The sequence below is a fragment of the Sceloporus undulatus genome, chromosome 2, assembly GCF_019175285.1.
Source record: "Sceloporus undulatus isolate JIND9_A2432 ecotype Alabama chromosome 2, SceUnd_v1.1, whole genome shotgun sequence".
Lineage (NCBI taxonomy): Eukaryota > Metazoa > Chordata > Lepidosauria > Squamata > Phrynosomatidae > Sceloporus > Sceloporus undulatus.
In genome coordinates this window covers 160,662,345-160,681,392 of record NC_056523.1, presented here as the reverse complement: position 1 = coordinate 160,681,392, position 19,048 = coordinate 160,662,345, and the positions used below count along the sequence as shown (strand labels likewise).

Below are 19,048 nucleotides of genomic sequence, written 5' to 3'. Positions count from 1 at the left end.
AACAAAACCAAGACTGAAAGCTATTTCCAGGATTTTTTACATTCTTTGCTGGGTGCAGGATATTTAATCTCTCTTTTTGAAGCAAAATGGATTTTAAAACTTGAACTGGTTCATAATCTTTCTGCTCATTCTCAGATCCTTTCCCCCATTTAATGTAGGAATACTACATAGTTCACAAGACTAAAACAAACAATAATAATCCAAAAATTCTAAAAAAATAGTGGCCAGAATTTCTATGTGGCTTCTTATTGTTCAGATGTATTCCTTCCTTTGTGCTGTGTCTCTGTATATGTCTCCATGTTCTGATAGAATACTCAGCAAATAATGACTAGTGATCATGGCACATGATATCTTGTCTCAAGGCATAGAATAACAGAAGCTGTAAAAGCTGTTGCCCCTTATGTTCCTTTCGAAGGATGGGGATGGGTGGGTACTCTGGGTTAGATAGGCCTTTGATCTGATTCACCAGGGCCCTTACATTCTTACTGTGTTTACAGGGCAATAAATTATGGAAGGGTGGGGAAGGGAAAATTAGAGAATAAACGAATGCCTTTTTTTCCCAAAGATGTTTCTTTCTCTTTTACCAGTTTAAAAATACCTTCTGATTGTACAACAGAGTTGAATCACCATGCATATTTGTTTCTCCAAAGCATTTTTGATAAGCATGATTTGGTAAGCTTTTAATCTTATTTAGGGGATATTTTTATAAGGAATGTTTGAAATGCCATTCTTACAGTCTCTGCAGTGAAACTATTGGGAAACTAACCTGTCAAGTAATTTTTAAAAGATGTATCATATTTTTATTTGTAGCTTATTGCAGCAGCTCAGATGATAAGTGATTGTGCTATAGAACAAATGTTCCCCTGACCCAAAGATTCCTAACCTAAATTATTAGAGGCAGGGCTCAAAAGTGTACTGAAGAAAGCAGAATGTTGATACTTGTTTAGTAAAGTTAACTGTTTGCTTTTATCAGACATGTAGTAATGTTAGTTAAATATAAAAAGGAGTGTTGTGGCACCTTACAAATAAACTTATTATTTTTCATGCTGAGGAACTGGGCTGTAGTCTTTGAAAGCTTTTGCTGAAACAAGTTAGCTAATTTGTAAGGTGCCACAACACTTCTTTATTTGCTTCTAGTGTTTGAATTTTACTTTTGCTTCTTTACTTTCTTATTGCAAGCCCATTTCCATATCTGAAATGTCATTGTTGTAAGTTTAACAAAGTGGCTCTAAATATAAATGGTTTCAGTTTTCATTTAATCTGTTTTCAGGACCGGGATTGTGCATTGTCTCCTGATGAACTCAAGGATTTGTTCAAAATCTTCCCTTATATGCCATGGGGACTAGATGTCAACAATACTGTCTGTACCAATGAAAGGGGTTGGATTACCTATCAGGGATTTCTGTCTCAGTGGACGTACGTGCAACACATACTTGAATCAGCAATGCTTCCGTATTCGTTCTGCTTCTGGAGAGGATTGTATGATTCCACAAATTTGTTTTCAAAGACACCAAATGGAAATTATCAAGTGCACTATGAGTTTGAAAGGTTCAAAACCTGTGCAATCAGAATCAACTAGTATACCTTTACTACTACTGAATCACTTCAAGCTGCAGGTGCACAGTAACAGGACAGAAGATTCCAGTTGGTTGAGAACAAACATGTCCGAGGGAGAGGCTAGGCTGATTCCTTTCTTGAAATGCTGTTTTTCTACACATAGTGGGGGTTTGGGGAAGGGGTGTGCATCAAGCAGTCCTTTGTATGTAGTACAAGAAAAGTTGACTTCACTGCATTTGAAAGTTGGCAAGTCTCTTTAAAGTGTTTTCAGTTTGTTTCTTCCCTCAGTAGTGAGAGCTTGGTTGATGGAACATGCTGAATGTATGTAACACAGCAGGCAGCATAATTAAGAGATATGAATTATTGTGGCTAGAAGTAGGAAATGAATTCCTTTCTCTTGTCTTTCACTCTACTCTATGCTATTCACATATTTTGGTATTTTGGTATCCTTTTGAGTTACAGAATGCAAAATGATAAATCTATCATTTACATTCCCTTTTCTATAAGTCTTTATAAATGTGTAGGCACATGTCTTAAGTGTCTTATTAGAAACATACATTTTCTCTACTAGACTTACTACTTACTTGGATGTACAGCGCTGCCTTGAATATTTGGGATATTTGGGATATTCAATATTGACTGAACAGGAATCCCAAGCCTCAGCAATTACAGGTAATACTTTGCTGTATTCCAGTATATTTTGGAAGGGTTTTAGAAAGCAAAAGCTTTCACTTCCCTAATTAACTCTTTCCATTCAACTGAACATGTGGAACATTGTGGGCACAAAACCCAGAGGTATAACTCTAAAGGAGTGAGGTAGAGCACACAATAAAGCAATAACACTTGAGGTCTAAATGAGATACCATCGGCAGAGGAATGCAAACATAACCAATCTGCATCTCCTTCAGCAGCTGTCCCTTATTATCTAGTGTGAAGGGAGGGGACTGCATAATAGTGTCCCTTCCACCTGCCCCCATTCTACTTCATTGGCTTTAGGTTAGGAGCGGATTGGTAAAAAAATGAGGCAGTGATATTACATCACAGTGATTTTTTTCTATTGCATGTTTCCAGTGCATAGCATCTTCAGCCTCACTCATAAGCCTCTCTTTATTGTCTAGTTTGGATTCAAGAAAAGAGCAGTTGGGAGAGACACATGGGGATTGTTAAGTCTAGATCCAAGTTGCATTGAAATCTTCTGTCACCTGGTGTTTTTGTCAATCTTACAGGGACAGTGAGCGTGAAAAGATGGATTCTGAATTCCATATACAATTTAAGGTCCTAGATCCAGCTGCACATTTCACTCATGTAGACTAGCAACTGATAACTAGATAGTTCAGGATAGTAGCAATCATACAGCCCTTGCTATACTACTCTCCCACTCCCCTTGCCCCTATCCTGGCCGACATCATTTAGAACCTTTTTTGTATGGAAGAGTTTAAGGTGATTGTGCTCCCGTTGTTTCTTAAAAACTTTAAACAATCTTGCTGGAAAGTTCTGAGAATTCACTTTTGTCTTGCATTCTTAATATTGTGCCCATGTACACTGCCAAGGCAAACCTTGATCACTGACCAGGCTGTTTGACAGTTAGATTTCAGATCTGTAAAATGAAGTAATAACATTAATCTGATTCTGGTTTTGTGGTGTCTTATTTTTCTTCCTTTTTAATGTGTACATCTGTATGAATTCTTTCTTTTCAAAGTAACAAGAGATAAAAAAATTGACCTTCAGAAAAAACAGACTCAGAGGAATGTGTTCAGGTGTAATCTAATTGGTATGAAAGGCTGTGGGAAAAGTGGAATCCTCCAGTCGCTGCTTGGAAGAAACCTAATGGTAAGAACCTTGTTTTTATTATCTACAAGAAAAATCTATTATACTATCACAGTTAGGAACTGCCTGCCTGTTCAGAGCTCCTGAAAATGTCAGTTACTACAATAGTAGCAGATACAATCTTAAAATAATGTTTTAAAATCTATTCCTTCTGCTGCAGCTTTTCTTGTGTCCCAATTTCATTTATTTGACCCCTCTTTCTTTGATCTGGAAGAACTAGGCATGTCAGGCCTGCCTCTCAAAAGCTACAATAGCATCACAACTCTTAGTTTTAGTTTGGAAGGTGAAACTAAGGTGCTGTTGCTCTGAGCCCTTAATGGCCATGAGAGAAGGCTGCACCTGCACTCTTGAGTCCTTTACTGGCCCAGAGAAGGTGCAAAACAGTATTGTAGCTGTACCTCATATACCAACATTTGAAAATTAAGAAAAAAAAGCATGACCAGTGTCACATGGGTATTTTTTCTAAATAAAGAAATGCTTATGTGTTCAAATCTTGACTGGATTGTTGGTATATTGTTAGGTTTTAAAATACAGTCTTCATCTGAGACACTTGGGGATGTCTTCATAATGCATGATACATTACACTCTCAATGTGCCTAAATCACATGCCAGATATGAACATGTTTGCTCTAATTTCTGAATTCTTTTATGCTTTCAGAGGCAGAAGCATATACGTCCAGACCACAAATCTTATTATGCAATTAATACAGTATATGTGTATGGGCAAGAAAAATACTTGCTGGTAAGATTATATCCATCTTCTGATACATTAATAGGAAGCTCTCCTCTTTTGTGACCATGTACAGAGTATCAGTAATGTGGTTTTAAAGTTTTAGAATCCATTTATTTTTTAAATTGTACATCCTTTATTTCTTATTAATGTGGACATTCATGATTCAGGTACATAATAATTGGTTGTGAAATGTGTAACTCATTCTAAACAATTTTTTCTCATGAAGCTCAGTTTTTTTTCTTGTTGCTGAGGGGGTGGAGCTTTTGTGAGTCACTAGGGGATGGACCTAGGAGTCTAGTTCTATATAATTCCTCCTAGAGGCATGCACCAAAAGCACAGCACAGGCAGCAGGGGAGCTGGAAACTTTGTTTTAAGAGGTTCTCCTTTAAATTTTTTACTTTTTAAAAAAGGGCTTTGGGGTTGTTTTTTTCTCAGAGGAAGTGAGTCAGAAACCTGCCTCCAGAATGAGCTAGCAGCCAAGAGATCTCTATAAATTTATATCCTCAGTAAATTGAGCTCACTGACTGAGATTGGTGAAAAGGTCAGGCCATCAGGGGCCTGTTACGTTGCTGTTTACCAGGGGACTTTTGGAGGAGGAAGCCCACAGTCCTGTTTCAGTGATTACTTAAGACTTCTCAGTATGGACACTGAGGGAACTACTGCAGTCACCTGCAACACTTGTGGGATGTTTGCCTTCTTGCCTAGGGATGTGAGGAACTTCAAATGCACCAAGTGCAAGTTGGTAGCCCTCTTGGAGGAAAAAGTTCAGCAGCTGGAGGGCCGGATAGCTACACTTCAGCATATTAGGGAGCAAGAGATTTTCCTGGACAGGACGGAATGATGGTCTTGGATGGGGACCACACAGAGGAAGTTGCTGGGGAGGAGGAGGTCACTTCACATACACAGGAGGTAGACAGCTGGAGGAATGTCACACACAGAAATAGGGAAACCAAGGATCGTTCTGGGAGCTTGCAGCTACAGAATTGATTTGAAGCTCTCTCCCTTAACAGGGATGATGAGGAAGAGCAGCATGGATGGACTTCAAGGACAGAGCAGGGGAGTCTGAGAGCACCATCACAGGGAATAGGTGCTGCTAAGCCTTGGAGGAGGCGAGTGGTGGTGGAGAGGGAATCCTTGCTGAGGGGTACAGAAGCAGTGATTTGTGGTCCTGACAAGATGTCTTGGTTTGTTGTCTCCCTGGAGCAAAGATCTGTGATGTGACAGAGAGGCTGACAAGACTTGTCAAGCCTACTGACCATTACCTCTTCCTTTTGGTCTGTGTGGGAACCAATGAAATTCTTAGCAAAGAATGATCAGCCTCTGCTAAATATCATTTACACATTTGCTGGTTGTGTCTTTGGTGTGCTTACAAGAAAAAGTAACAGCTGAATGTAAATGCAAATATGTTTGGCCTATATTTTCTAATTTTCAAAACTCCTCTTCCCTTGTAGTTGCATAATGTTCATGAATCCGATTTCTTATGTGATGCTGAGATTATATGTGATGTTGTATGCCTAGTATATGATGTCAGCAACCCCAAATCCTTTGAATACTGTGCCAGGATTTTTAAGGTGTGTATCTTTTTTTGCCTTCTAAAAACAATTAAAAATTGGAAAATCAAAAGTTGTTATTCCTTCCTGCCCAGTATGTGGCGGTGACACAGCAAACTTCTGGTTACCATGTATTTGCTTTTAGCCAATATGGTACAGTAATTAAAAGTATACAGCTTTATTCTTGTGAGTCTCAAATGCCCACTAGCCATGAAACCAGGTCACTTAAAGCCAGGCATACTCTCCCAGATTAAACTATCTAACAGGATGGATTTGAGGCTCTTGTAGGAAAGGTGGTGGAAATCCCTAAAAGGAGAAGGAGAGAAAGAAAATACTTTGATCTCCAGGAAAGGATGATGGTATAAAAGTAAATTCTATTTATCTAACTCTCACATTACTTCAATAAAAAAGCTTTATGTGGAGGATGCTTCACATACTGTAAAAATCTACACACAGGTACGTTCTGCATAGGAATTTGCAAGTCCTCTGCATGTAAGACTGTAAGGCTTCCTTAACATATGTAACTTGCTAAATGTTGGTACTGGAAAGGTCTTACTAACGCACCAGTTTATAGTGATATAGACTTCAAATGTACAGTGTTCATTTGCAGATGCAACTTCAATCGTAAGTATAAATAAATTTCATACAATGTGCAAAACAATTGTTCTGGGGTTTTTTAAAGTCCAAAGCATTTAAGAGTTATTTTGTGGAGTAGTAGGGGAAAATAGCTGAAAAAACACTAGAACCTCCAGATCTCACAGCAGGATTTGAAAACTGAGTTTAAATCTTTAAAATTTAAACTGAGAAGAATACATGCTAAAATGCAGAACAAAACTCAAATTCCAATTTCTTGTTGCAAATCCATTAACATGTTTACTTAAATGAGACCTTTCTTTGTAGTACTAATTTGGGGTATGTCCACTGATTTCATTGAAATGTAAATAAAAATTAATATACCTAGGATACCTGCATTTAAGAAAACTAAATCTGAAATTTTAACAATGTGTTAATGACAGCAACTAACCTAAAAGCAGCAATCCTCAGAATGCCTAATCAGATACATATCCACTTGAACTTAATAGAAATAACTTCTAAGTATTGATTTATCTGTACGTCTGTTAAATTTTGTCATATAAGCACATTAACTATGGCCAAGATCCAGTTGTGCTAGTGCAGAGCAATTATTAGTCTGTTTTTTGCTTAACAATTGGTCCGCAGATTATATTACGAATTGCTTTTTAAACTCATTTCAGCATCAAAAGCAACTTCACTGTCTGGGAGAGAGGGAGGGAAAGTCTTTAAGTTCCTTGGACTTATATTGTAGAATTGCAGTTCTGTATTTCTCCCTTTAATTCCTGTTATTTTTTTACTTAAAACATGCAGCAACACTTCATGGACAGCAGGATACCTTGCTTAGTGATAGCTGCCAGGTCAGATCTTCATGAAGTTAGACAAGAATACAGCATCTCCCCAGCTGACTTCTGCAAAAAACACAAAATGCCTCCACCACAAGCCTTTTCTTGCAACACAGTTGATGCACCAAGTAAGGACATCTTTGTGAAGCTAACAACAATGGCCATGTATCCGTAAGTATCCAGAGTGCCCCTGTATTCATACTGCATGGTTCACAACAACTTTGCATGTTGTAAATACCATAAGGATGGAACTCTGTGCCTCACTGAAATTATGTTTAGCAACAGAGGGAGATGTAAGTGATGCAACTAAATGAGAAAGTTAATTACTCAATTGGCAAAGCAATACAAAATAATAATTCTTTTTAAATGCTGGTGTGCCAGCTATTACTGCACATAGTGTACTTTTGAGAAATATTTTTCCCTGAATACATTGCAGATTTAGATTTAATTTATAAGACATGGGGTTCGATTCTCTCCATGTGTGCATGCATTGCATTGCTCATTGTCATTACTCATTCATTAACAAAAGAGTTGTAAGTGTGTCCCAGGAAAAAATGGATTTTGGTTACTGAAAATAAGCCATACATAATTAAAGCTTCAAGAAGAAGCTAATATTTATTTTTTTGGAAATCACTGATGCGGAATTATATATTTTCTGAAAGAGATACAAGGCTGACTTCCAAGCTACACACAGAACATTTGGCTCTCAAGATGACATCTGGTTATCAGTCTGGTGTATTACCTAGAATCTCTTCAGATAACCCTTTTGCATATAGCAAAAATAACAGCTCTGCATGCCACATGATAAATTACACCTGAAGTGGTCAGAAATGGGGGAAATCCATTGAGATGTGGCATAGAAAACAAGTCACAAATCCTACTTGGACCCTAGGAAAATATCCTAGCTATTCATATGATACTTAGATTTTAAAATAGTGATGCGAGTGGACAGTCTCTTTCTAGGAGACTAAAACTATTTTTTTCCAGTAGGACCCAAACACTACTGGGCATATTAGCCAGTTCAAGAAGTGTCACAAGTCATGCACAGAGTTTCTGGGTGCCAGGCCAAGGGGCTGCTGCTTCTTGTGACAATTCCATTTGCCTTAGTTTGTTGAACATCCCAGCAACCTTGATGTGAATAAGCCATACCAAAACGCAAATGAACACAGCTTTAACGTTCTCTTTAAATCATGACTACTTGTGTAATATTGAACATAGTATTCTAATTTCAGTGCTTAACATAAAGCACTAGAAAGCCTCATAATAAGATGCAATAATATTGTTATTTATTATTTTGGTTTCAAACTGTTCATGGTCTCAGTTACCTAAATGAGTGAAAAACAGTACAGTAACTAGTGTTTATTGACTTTAGAGACTTCAGATACATTTCATATTATCTCTGTATATTAATGTGAAAAGGGGATACTTTTAGCAAGTTCATTATAATTATGCCAAGAAAACCTGACCTGTAATTGTTAGTAGACTAAGATATAATTTAATGCAATACTTACATCATCTCATAGCAGCACTGCTGAAATGTTCATGACAGTTCTCTTGCTTGTTTATCTCTGTGTAGGTCACAAGTTACTTCTAAAATTTAATATATCTCTTGTGTTTCATGCATTTTCCATAGACACTTTTTCAGCTTGAGATTTAGCATGTTTAAAGGTTGCTGTTTCTCACTAAGCATCTCGCTCTGTTGCCAAGCAAACCCTATAGCTTAGAACCCAGTTGCTAATCTGAGCTAGAGTAGACCCATTTTATTGATGGGATTTTCATAAATATTTATTTATGGTCATTCAGCAGTTGATTCAGTGAATCGAGTCTAGGTGAGGCTAACAACTGGATTCAGGCCTTCGTGTCTAGTGGGCTAAACCTCTTCTACAACATTAAGTCACACATCACTTAAAATAGAAGATTGAGTAAAATGAAATAGCTGATATCCAGTGCAGTCTAGGACTCCATTTAAGATGTGAAGGGTTGATGGAAAAACACATGAAAATGTTTTCCTCCCTTTGTAGCTCTGGGGCTTCTTATCTGTGACATTGTTAGAACAGGAGCGTTTTGTCCTCTGCAAAGCAGCAATACAGAAATTCCTGTTAGATATTCTCTGTGAGGTTTTGAGGGAGATTAAGATGATGGTACACTTCACTTGCTTTGCCTCAAAATTGGTAATTTGAAGTATATACTGTCTTGGGCATTCTATCTCTTCAGCAAATAGCCTTTGATAGATATATACATGGATGATAGGCCTAATTATTTTTTACACCACTTTAAATGTTTCTGTGATATTGTAAAGCACAGGGAAGTGCCTGAAGGTAGACGCACCAATGCTGCAGAGTTATGATTTTCAGCTCTACAAGGAACAATTGATCTGGAAAGTAGGGGAGACTTAAATGCAGATTTCCTACCACCATTCTCCCCAGCCCCAATAATGCATTCAGCCAATGTGGAATAGTCAAGAATTTTGAGAAGTATATGCAAAAGTATATTTAACTTTATTATCTTCCCTTGATCTTTCCCTGATATTAAGCATGTGTATGTTGGCTGGGATGGAAGAGGTAAGGGTAGCTGGCTTTTAAATAAGTTGTTCAGTTTTGAGAATGCAACTTAATTAAATTTTTCTATGGATTAAGGAGGAGTTCCATTCTACTTCTCTTTCCAAGCTCAACATAAAATAAAAGCTGTTTTTTCTCTCTCACAGGAGTGCAAGCGTATCTGCATAATGCATTTCTCTTTAAACATCTCCTGAAAAATCTGCATAGTGTTGGCCTACCCTTGCCTCAGTCCCACCCTTCCCCCATGTTCCTAAATTATTCCCACTTCTCTTGGTTTTGGCTCAGCTCTGGTTTCTGCTTGAGATCTCAACTCCTGTCCTTCTGTGTGTTTTCGCAGCCATGCCCGGTTACGCTGTATGTGCACCTGCAACAGGTGTACATTTTGCATCTGTCAGAACCTCCTCAACTCAGACTTGCTGCAATCTGTAAAGAACAAAATCTTCACTGCAGTTCTTAACAGGTCTTTGATTTTACTTACTAGGTACCAGGCGTGCTTTAAAATTACTTTTTAAAAAAACAAATTATTGTTGCACTTTGTAATTGGGACAGACCTTCACTCCATATCCATTGAGCAGGCACATGCTGCTGACATTGTTAGAAATATTAGTTTTCACCTTAAAACATTTCTGTTCAAAAGGTGCATATTCCAGCTGTCATATGTCCAACTGCACAGCAGTTAACAGGGTTAACAGTATAATAAGAACAGAATGTAGAGGAAATCAGAGTTGCTTTTAAGATGGCTGCTAAAAATAAATGCATCCCTTGCAATTACTACAGACAGTTGTATCATGAGCGGTATATGTAATTTTGATATAGGTCTTAGAAATACATTTCATGGAAAAGATGACAGACAAGCTAAACAATGAGGAAATATTTACAGTTTTGATCAGTAGCTAGTTTTCCATAGGGTAATTTGGAGAAAGAGATGAAGGATGATGGACCGTTGACTCATTTGTCTACCCATAAAACTGCATATGCCATCATGTTCTGTTACCTCTGAAACCATGGTCACCATATTTTGCCCCTTGCTTGGTGGCCAGTTGGCATAGTTTGGGAGCTAGACTTGTCCAAAAACCTCCATGTGCTGATTCTAGTGTTAATCTGTGTATAATTTGGTTTATAAAATATTCTGGATACTAGTGAAATTGGCCAGTGTTCGGAATACATGTGTTTTGACCCAGTGAATGGATATGGTGCGATGACATCTGTGGCATTTAACAGTGACGTTGGCTTTAACACAATACTACTTATTCACACATTCGCAGAGTAAACCTTGGTTAGTTGTTCTCTGTTCAAGACGTTCAGACACTTTGGATGAGTTAATTAGCAACAGACATATTCTATAAAGACTTCTAAGTGCTGCACCATTCTCTCTCTCTCTCTCATACACACACACATACACACCTCGTTAGGAGCACATGTCTGTCAAGCCATAAGAGGATTTAGTAAATTACCCTAATGTTAAATGCATACCCCATGTTATATCAAAGTGGCCCTGAAAATAAATGGGAGTTCAAATTACAGTTCTATGCTCTAGTTTTGTTTAGCTGGTAGCCTTGTTACATTGACCTCTGCTTGTAAATAGTCATTTCAGAAAATGAAGTTTAGAATAGATTACATGGTCTGATTTTGCAAAGTTTCTGTGTGTTTTACAATTTAAGTATGAAAGTACTGATGATATGATTAAAGTATATGAAAACCATTGTGGCAGAATGTCCATTTTAAAGCACAACTGTTCAGTTATCTAATAGGAAGCACTATAAGGAATATGGAAGTGTTTGTAGAATGAGAACTTCACACCTTATATACATGGTCATTTACTGATGCAGGAAACTTTATGAAGCAAGAATGCCTCTTAATAGTGCTGCACCATTGTCCAGGTTTCCCCTTATAGTTAACTCTGTAGCTTGGGCGGGTTACAGACGGGCCATTTGCAGCGCGTCCGTGACGTGCTAGGGTTGCTTCGGGACGGAGCATGCACACGCCCCGCAACCCGAGCACGTCACGCATGCGCCGCAATTGCGCAGCACCGTCCATATGGCGCGTGCACCTGCCACGTCACAGCCGCGCAGCTTCTAGACGGAGCTGCGCAGCTGCGACGTAGCAGCTCCGCCTTTGGCGCTTTGCGGCGTCGCAAAAAGGAGCCGCTTTTTTGGGCTCCTTTTTCGCTGCACAGCTGCACCGCGCTATTTGTATGTTGCGGCGCAGCTGTGCAGCAAAGTGAGGCGCTGAGGAGGCGCCTCTTTTGGGCGGTCTGTAACCCACCTTAGGTTCTGATTAATTAGGTTCCCTACAACTAGAACAGGGAGGTTGAAGACATTATCTTGACCTTGGTCTCTTTCTGTGGAGAGGAGAAAGCTGAGCAGTGTTGTATAGTGCTGACACCATGTTTCATGTTTTATCATTCCTGTGATGGACACTCCGAGAAAATACATCCTCCACTTGAGGGCATGAGAGCAGCCAGGCTGGGCAAAGATCTTTCTGACAGAGCTGTATAAATGACTACAGGACAGGAGTGGAACAGGTTTCCCCCTTAATCCACAGTTGCCTTACTTTTTCACTGTAGAATGCACCAGTCTGCAAAGGGTTTATTTTTTGAGCATGCAAGCTTTTCTCCAGCACAGAAGGACTGTGGGTGAGAGCTCATGTAACTGAATAGCCTTCTACCATATCCCCCCATGATTATTATTATTATTATTATTATTATTATTATTATTATTATTAACCTTTATTTATGAAGTGCTGTAAATTTACACAGCGCTGTACATACAATCTTTTTGGTTAGATGGTTCCCTGCCCTAGGGCTTACAATCTAAAAAGACATGACACAGAAGGAGAAGGGAGTGGTGGAGGGAAAGGGTAAGAGGTCCAGTAGTTCCTCTCTACCTCCAAGGCCTGGACCAAGGCAGATGGACTGGAGGGAGGGCTTGGGTTTTTAATGGATGGTTAATCATTTTCCAGGGAAAATACATACTCTCAAGTAGGATAATGCATATACAGTACATAGCAATACATGAAATGGTTTGATAAACAGGCACCAAAAGAACATCAAGTAGTAAGCGACACTTATGCAATGCCTGGGAAGGCTTCTCTGAACAGGATGGTTTTGTTTTGAAGCTGGTTAAAGAAGTGATGGCTCTTGCTTGTGGGGGAAGAAGGTTCCAGGAGTGAGGGGCAGCAAGTGAAAAGGGGCGAATCCAGGATGGGGCAGAGGAAATCCTGGGCTGAGACAGTAGACCTTGACTACCAGAACGGAGGGCCCTGGTGGGAAGGTGAGGAGAAAGAAGGTCTGATAAGTAAGGAGGGGCCAGTCCATGGAGGGCTTTAAATGTCGACAGCAGGAGCTTATACTGAATGCGGAAAGGGAGTGGGAGCCAGTGAAGGGATGCCAACACAGGAGAGATGTGGTCAGAGCGGTGGGTGGAAGTGATAATGCGTGCAGCTGAACGCTGAACAGAGATTAAAGGACGGAGGTGAGAAAGAAGAAGCCCAGCCAGGAGGATGTTACAGTAATCGAGTCGTGAGATCACTAGGGCATGAACCAGGATCTTGGCAGTAGATATGGTCGGATTTTGGCAATATTGTATAAAAAGAATCTACAAGCCTTGTCTGTGGTCTGGATCTGAGGGATACACGACAGAGAAGAGTCAAAGATAAAACCAAGACTGTGGACTTGCTGGACTGGTTGAATAGAAATGTTGTCCACAGAGACAGAAAAGGAGAGTTGAAGAGTGGACTTAGGAGGAAAGACAAGAAGCTCTGTCTTGGACATGTTGAGCTTCAAACGCTGATGGCGCATCCATTGCGAGACAGCTGTGAGGCAAGACGAAACTTGCTGTTCAAGCCTTGGAGAAAGGTCAGGAGCGGAAAGATACAGCTGGGTGTCATCGGCATACAGGTGGTCGGAAAAGCCAAGAGAGCTAATGAGTTTTCCTAAGGACAGTGTGTAGAGAGAAAACAGAAGGGGACCCAGAACAGAGCCCTGGGGAACTCCAACAGATAAGGGAATAGGAGAAGAAGTCTGACCCCCTGCAACTACTGCAAAAGATCTGCCAGACAAGTAAGATCTAAACCAGTTGAGAACAGAGTCTGAGAACCCAAGGTCAGAAAGTATATCAACTAGAAGACAGTGATCAACGGTGTCAAAGGCAGCAGACAAATCAAGAAGGATGAGTACAGAGTAAAGGCCATTAGCCTTGGCCTGTAAAAGGTCATTCGAAATCTTAGTGAGAGCTGTCTCAGTAGAATGCCTTGGGCGGAAGCCAGACTGAAAGGGATCGAGGATGGAATTGGCTTCAAGAAACTCAAGACAGCGTGAATAAACAACCCGTTCCAAAACCTTAGAAAGAAAGGGAAGAAGAGAAATCGGACGATAGCTAGACAAAGAGGAGGGGTCGAGAGAAGGTTTTTTCAGAATTGGGGAAATGAGAGCATGTTTCGGACGAAGGGAAGGAGCCTGTAGAGAGAGAGAGATTGAAGATATGGAAAAGCAAGGGCAGAAAGGAGGGAGCTATAGAGATTAGAAGACGAGTAGGAATTGGATCAAGAGAACAGGTTGCAGGTTTGGAAGAGTTCAGAAGTGTAGAGAGTTCATCCAAAGAGGCAGGAGGAAACACAGAAAATTTGTTAGGCGGGGGCGATAGAAGATTAAGAGCAGAAGAAGAATCGGGGGGGGGGGGAGACTATCTCAGAGCGAATAGTGGAAATCTTAGAGATGAAATAATTAGCAAAGTCATTAGGAGAGAATGATGAAGAGACAGGAGGAGAGGGAGGTTTAAGCAAAGTGTTGAAGGTGGAGAACAAACGCTGCGGGCACCTCTCATTGGCGGAAATCAATGATTTGTAATAATTCTGTTTTGCCATAGAGAGGGCGCGTGAGAAGGAAGAAAGAACAAATTTGAAATGGATAAAATCAGCCCACTCTTTGGACTTTCTCCAAAGACGTTCGGCCGCTCTAGAGCAGGACCGGAGAAACTTAATGTTGGGGGTAAGCCAGGGCTGAGGTCTAATCTTAGAGGAAGAAGTGCGTACAGAGACAGGGGCAAAATGGTCAAGAGTTGAGGAAAGAGTGGAGTTAAATAAAGACATAGCTGAATCAGCAGAATCCCCAAGATTTAGGGAAGAGAGAGATGAAACCAGGGTCAGACCAAGATGGTTAGAGTCAACAGATTGAAGATCACGAAAAATGGCGTTGAATAGTATGGCGAGGAGGAGGAGTATAAGTAAGAGCAAAGGAGATTAAATGATGATCAGATAGTGGAAAGTCAAGTGCCAGGTAGTCAGAAATGGCGCAGTTTGCAGCAAGAACTAGGTCAAGACAGTGACCAAGAGAATGAGTTGAAGAGTTGGAGTGTGGTTGGAGGCCAAAAGAAGCTAGCAGAGAGTTAAAGCGAGATGTTGTAGGGTTATTGGAATCGTCAATGTGGATATTGAAGTCACCTAGGATCAAAGTGGGGACTGAGTCTGAAAGGAAGAATGTCAGCCATGATTCAAAGCCAGAGAGGAACTGGGTGGCAGAACCAGGAGGGCGATAGATAACTGCAACCCAGAACTGTAAAGGAGAGAAGAGTCTAATAGGATGAAACTCAAAAGAAGAGAAATGATAGCTGGGGGGAAAAGATAGAACTTGAAACTGGCAGGAGTTAGATAGCAAGATACCAACCCCTCCTCCTCGACCCTCAGGGCGGCTTGTGTGGGTGAAGGAGAGACCACCAAATGTCACTAGAAACCAAAAGTCAAATCATAGCCAAGCCTTCTCCCTAACCTATTCGTTTTCTCAGTTTAGAAGTGCTTGTCTTTTGGAAGAACACAAAAGAGAGGCCATAGCTCTGTGACAAATGTTCTGCTTCACAGACAAGAAGCCTCAGGTTCAATCTTTAGCATCTCAAATTAAAAGAATCTTGGGTATCTGGGCTGAAACACCTGTGTGTAAGACTTTGGAGGGGTTTTACCAGGCAAGAGTTGACAATACTGAATTTTGTAATATTCCTATTCAAAGCATGACAGGACTACTCTGTAAACCTTGCTCAGATCAGAATTACTGATGAAGTTCAAAACCCCTCCATGGCTGTCCTAATTGCTTGTAATACTGGGATTGTAATATCCCAGACATAACAGTAGTTCAGACATTGGAGCATGTGTGGGACATTCCTTCCTGCAATTGTCTCTATTGGTGCAGCCCTGGGGCTCATCAGATGGGTTTTAGATCCTTTCAAGATCCCCAGTTTATGAACTGGGCTTGGGCTTAATCAAGATGATCCACTGTTTGACAGGAAAATTGCTTGATTTACTGAGTCAAATCATATTGGGAAGTGAGTGACTGGTACAATAAACAATAGTAGAACATGTGGACAAATAATCTGGCGTTGTAGATAGCTCAACCCAACTCAACCAATTCAGCTAAGCAGAGACCTCATCCAAGACTATACCCATTTCACATATCTAGTTGGGAGCACTTACTGTTCCATAAGATTAAACAGGGTTAGAAATAATCTGAGAAATACGCAGTATGCCAGAGATCTACCATCATATCCCAGAAAGTTCTAGAGCTTTCTCCATGGATACTTGCCTTCTGTAGAGCTCCCAGAAGATTGGTGAAATCATCAGGTCTTCTAAGCCTTTACCCAGCATTCACCAAATGCATCTGAGGAAGTAGACTTTAGTCTATGAAAGCTTATACTGCCAACTTCTTTCTTTCAGTTAGTCTCATAGGTGCTACAAGATCTCTCTACATACTGATTTACCCACCATTGTAAACTTGGTCTTGTTTGCCAAGTTGGAACTATCACACTGTCTCTCATCTTACTCTCACGTGAGGGGGGGGGGGCAGGACACACTCTTTCTAGGTTGTGTGTCCCTTGGTCAGTGTGTAGCGGAGGCCTTTTTCTTCTTCAGGTTCTGATTTTTTATTTTAGTTTTTTGTTTGGTAATTTGTTTTGACAGTTCCTGTTAGCATAGAGCTTAATTGGTGTTGGAGTCTGGGGAATGAAGAAGAAAAACCTTCTTCCTGTTTGGCATTTACCACAGCAACACTAGAGGAAGGCATTTCCCCAAGCTAATTCCTCTCCTTAAAAAAATGAAAAACACAGCTAATTTCAAACTTTACATTTTTCTGTTTTGTGTGATATGTTTATTTTGCTGTTGTCTTATAGAACAGCTTCATGCTGATCAAGATATAGAAGCTTTGATGGTGTGGGAGGTTTACATGGGAGGCCCCTTCAGTGGGCTCTGGTACTCAACAATAGGGCTTTTGATTTTCATATGTATTAGCTAATGTAGCTATAAAGCAGGGGTGGGCAATCTGTGACCCTCCAGATGGTATTGGTCTGCAATCTTACATCAGCCCTAGCAAGGGATAGCCAGTGATGAGAGTTGATAGGAATTGTAGTCCATAATCGGGGGCTGCCGCTGACACTCATTCCCCGTTCCTGCTACAAAGAAAGTAGGGAGACAGACTCTTCACAGCACAGTTCCATACCTGTCAATGCAGTACTCAGTTGCTGTGTGCTTAAATGAGTGAAGCAGTAGTTCTTGACGTTTTGTGCTTCATTACTAAGAAGCCTGAGCCAGCACAGATAGTGGTCAGGAATTCTTTGAGCTGATGTCCAAAATATATAGAGTACCAGAGAATGAGAACCACTGGATTGCAGCATTAATAAGTTGGAGCCAACTATAATACAGAAAAGATTCATATCGAGTGAGAATTTTGCATCCCTCTAGGTGTTGTTAGATTCACCTCACAAGAGCTCTAACTAGGGCAATGAATGCTGGGAGTTGCAACCCTGCAAGGCCAGGATGATTGCATAATTTCCACCCCTGCTTTATATCTTCCTGATGAAATTTCTCCAACAGAGAAAATGCATTTTGTTACTTGTAGTTTGGTAAATAAATAAATAATCTCTTGATTCAAAACTTTATGTTAACTGGTAAGTAGGAAATGGAAACACTGAAGTTAGAAATCTCCTTATCGTCTTGATAAACTGCAATACAACAGTCTTACAGCCCATTAGCTAGAACTACTGCAGAAATAAAAATATATTGTGTTTCCATCATATTGGTGGCCTAAACTACCCAGGATTTGTGCTTTTATAGGTACAGCTAGGAACATATCTGTCCTAAAAACCACTGTCCACAATATAAAACAGGAATGGGGAATGTGTGCGTATGGCCCTCCAGATGTTGCTGATCCATAACTCCTCATGTGTTATTCTGGCTGTGGCTGATCGGATTTGCTGTCCAAAAAGAGGGCCACAGATTCCCACTCTCACTTTAGAGAAAATATTTGAGTCATACTGGATTCTTTTTATACAGTATTTAATTTGTTTTTTTTCTTCAGGTGTTCACTTTCATTTGTCTGGCTGGCACTTACTCTCCTCTTCCTGCATTCTTGTGCATCCTTTTAAAAATATCATCTCCAAGTGTGCCTGCTAATTCATGATGTGTTTCCAACTCATCTGCTCAGTTTTTTTGGTCACCAGCATGTCTTGTGGATGTCAGAGACTTAGCTTGTGTGTTTGACTTGTTTGCTTAAAATACTAAGATAGATCCAGCTGTGTAGTTAGCAGCACTTTACTCTGTCTTGAATCCCTGAATGAGTAACACTGAGGGCCCATTCACACTGCATTTTAACCTGGGCTCCAATCCGATTTAAATGAGGGTCATTCATACGTGTGCTGGCGTTTCATGACCTGATTTGGGGAGTCGTTCATACTTGCACTGGGGTTTTCTAACCCAAAATGGGAGACGGTGTAAATCCCCCTTAACCCTGGGTTTTTTGCCATGGATTTTCTTTTGGTTCTTTTCAAAAGAACCATTTTTTAGCCAATGGGAACTTGAAAATTATTCCCATCCGATTTCTTCCTTCCTCCTCCTCTCCCTCAGCCACCCCCATTCTTGCCTCCCTCCAGTCACCTCCGATTGCCCCTTCAGTCCTGCTCCTTCCCTCCAGCTGCCTCCGATTGCCCCCTGTGTTCTTGTCATTCCCTCCAGCCACCTCCAATTGCCCCCTCAGTCCTTCTTCTTCCCTCCAGCCCCTCCAATTGCCCCTTTAGTCCTGCTTCTTTCCTCCAGCCCCCTCCGATTACCCCTTCAGTCCTGCTCCTTCCCTCTGACCCCTTCCAATTGCTCCCTCAGTCCTGCTCCTTCTTTCCAGTCCCCTCCAGTTGCCCCCTCAGTCCTGCTCCTTCCCTCTAGCCCCCTCTGATTGCTCCCCTCAGACCTGCTCCTTCCCTCCAGCCCCCTCCAATTGCCCCCTCAGTCCTGCTCCTACCCTCCACCCACCACCATTTGCCCCCTCAGTCCTGCTCCTTCCCTCCAGCCACCTCCAATTGCCCCCTCCATTCTTGTCATTCCTTCTCTTCCTCTCCCTCAGCCACCTCCACTCTTCCTCATCTTCCTCCTCCCCCCCCC

The 19,048-nt window shown here is 40.7% G+C and overlaps 1 protein-coding gene across 4 annotated transcripts in view; it reads left to right on the top strand.

Moving 5' to 3' along the window:
- Positions 1–19,048, top strand: part of RHOT1 (ras homolog family member T1) — a 54,798-nt gene that overhangs the window by 25,544 nt on the left and 10,206 nt on the right. For 2 of the 4 annotated variants that reach the window (XM_042453648.1, XM_042453650.1), the window contains exons 12-19: positions 588–672; positions 1,271–1,416; positions 2,129–2,229; positions 3,257–3,387; positions 4,043–4,126; positions 5,569–5,688; positions 7,051–7,253; positions 9,978–10,100. In XM_042453648.1, coding sequence (XP_042309582.1) covers positions 588–672; positions 1,271–1,416; positions 2,129–2,229; positions 3,257–3,387; positions 4,043–4,126; positions 5,569–5,688; positions 7,051–7,253; positions 9,978–10,100 — 993 coding nt within the window. Of the gene's footprint in view, positions 1–587; positions 673–1,270; positions 1,417–2,128; positions 2,230–3,256; positions 3,388–4,042; positions 4,127–5,568; positions 5,689–7,050; positions 7,254–9,977; positions 10,122–19,048 lie in introns of all 4 variants that reach the window. The other 2 variants (XM_042453649.1, XM_042453651.1) reach the window with 2 other exon arrangements.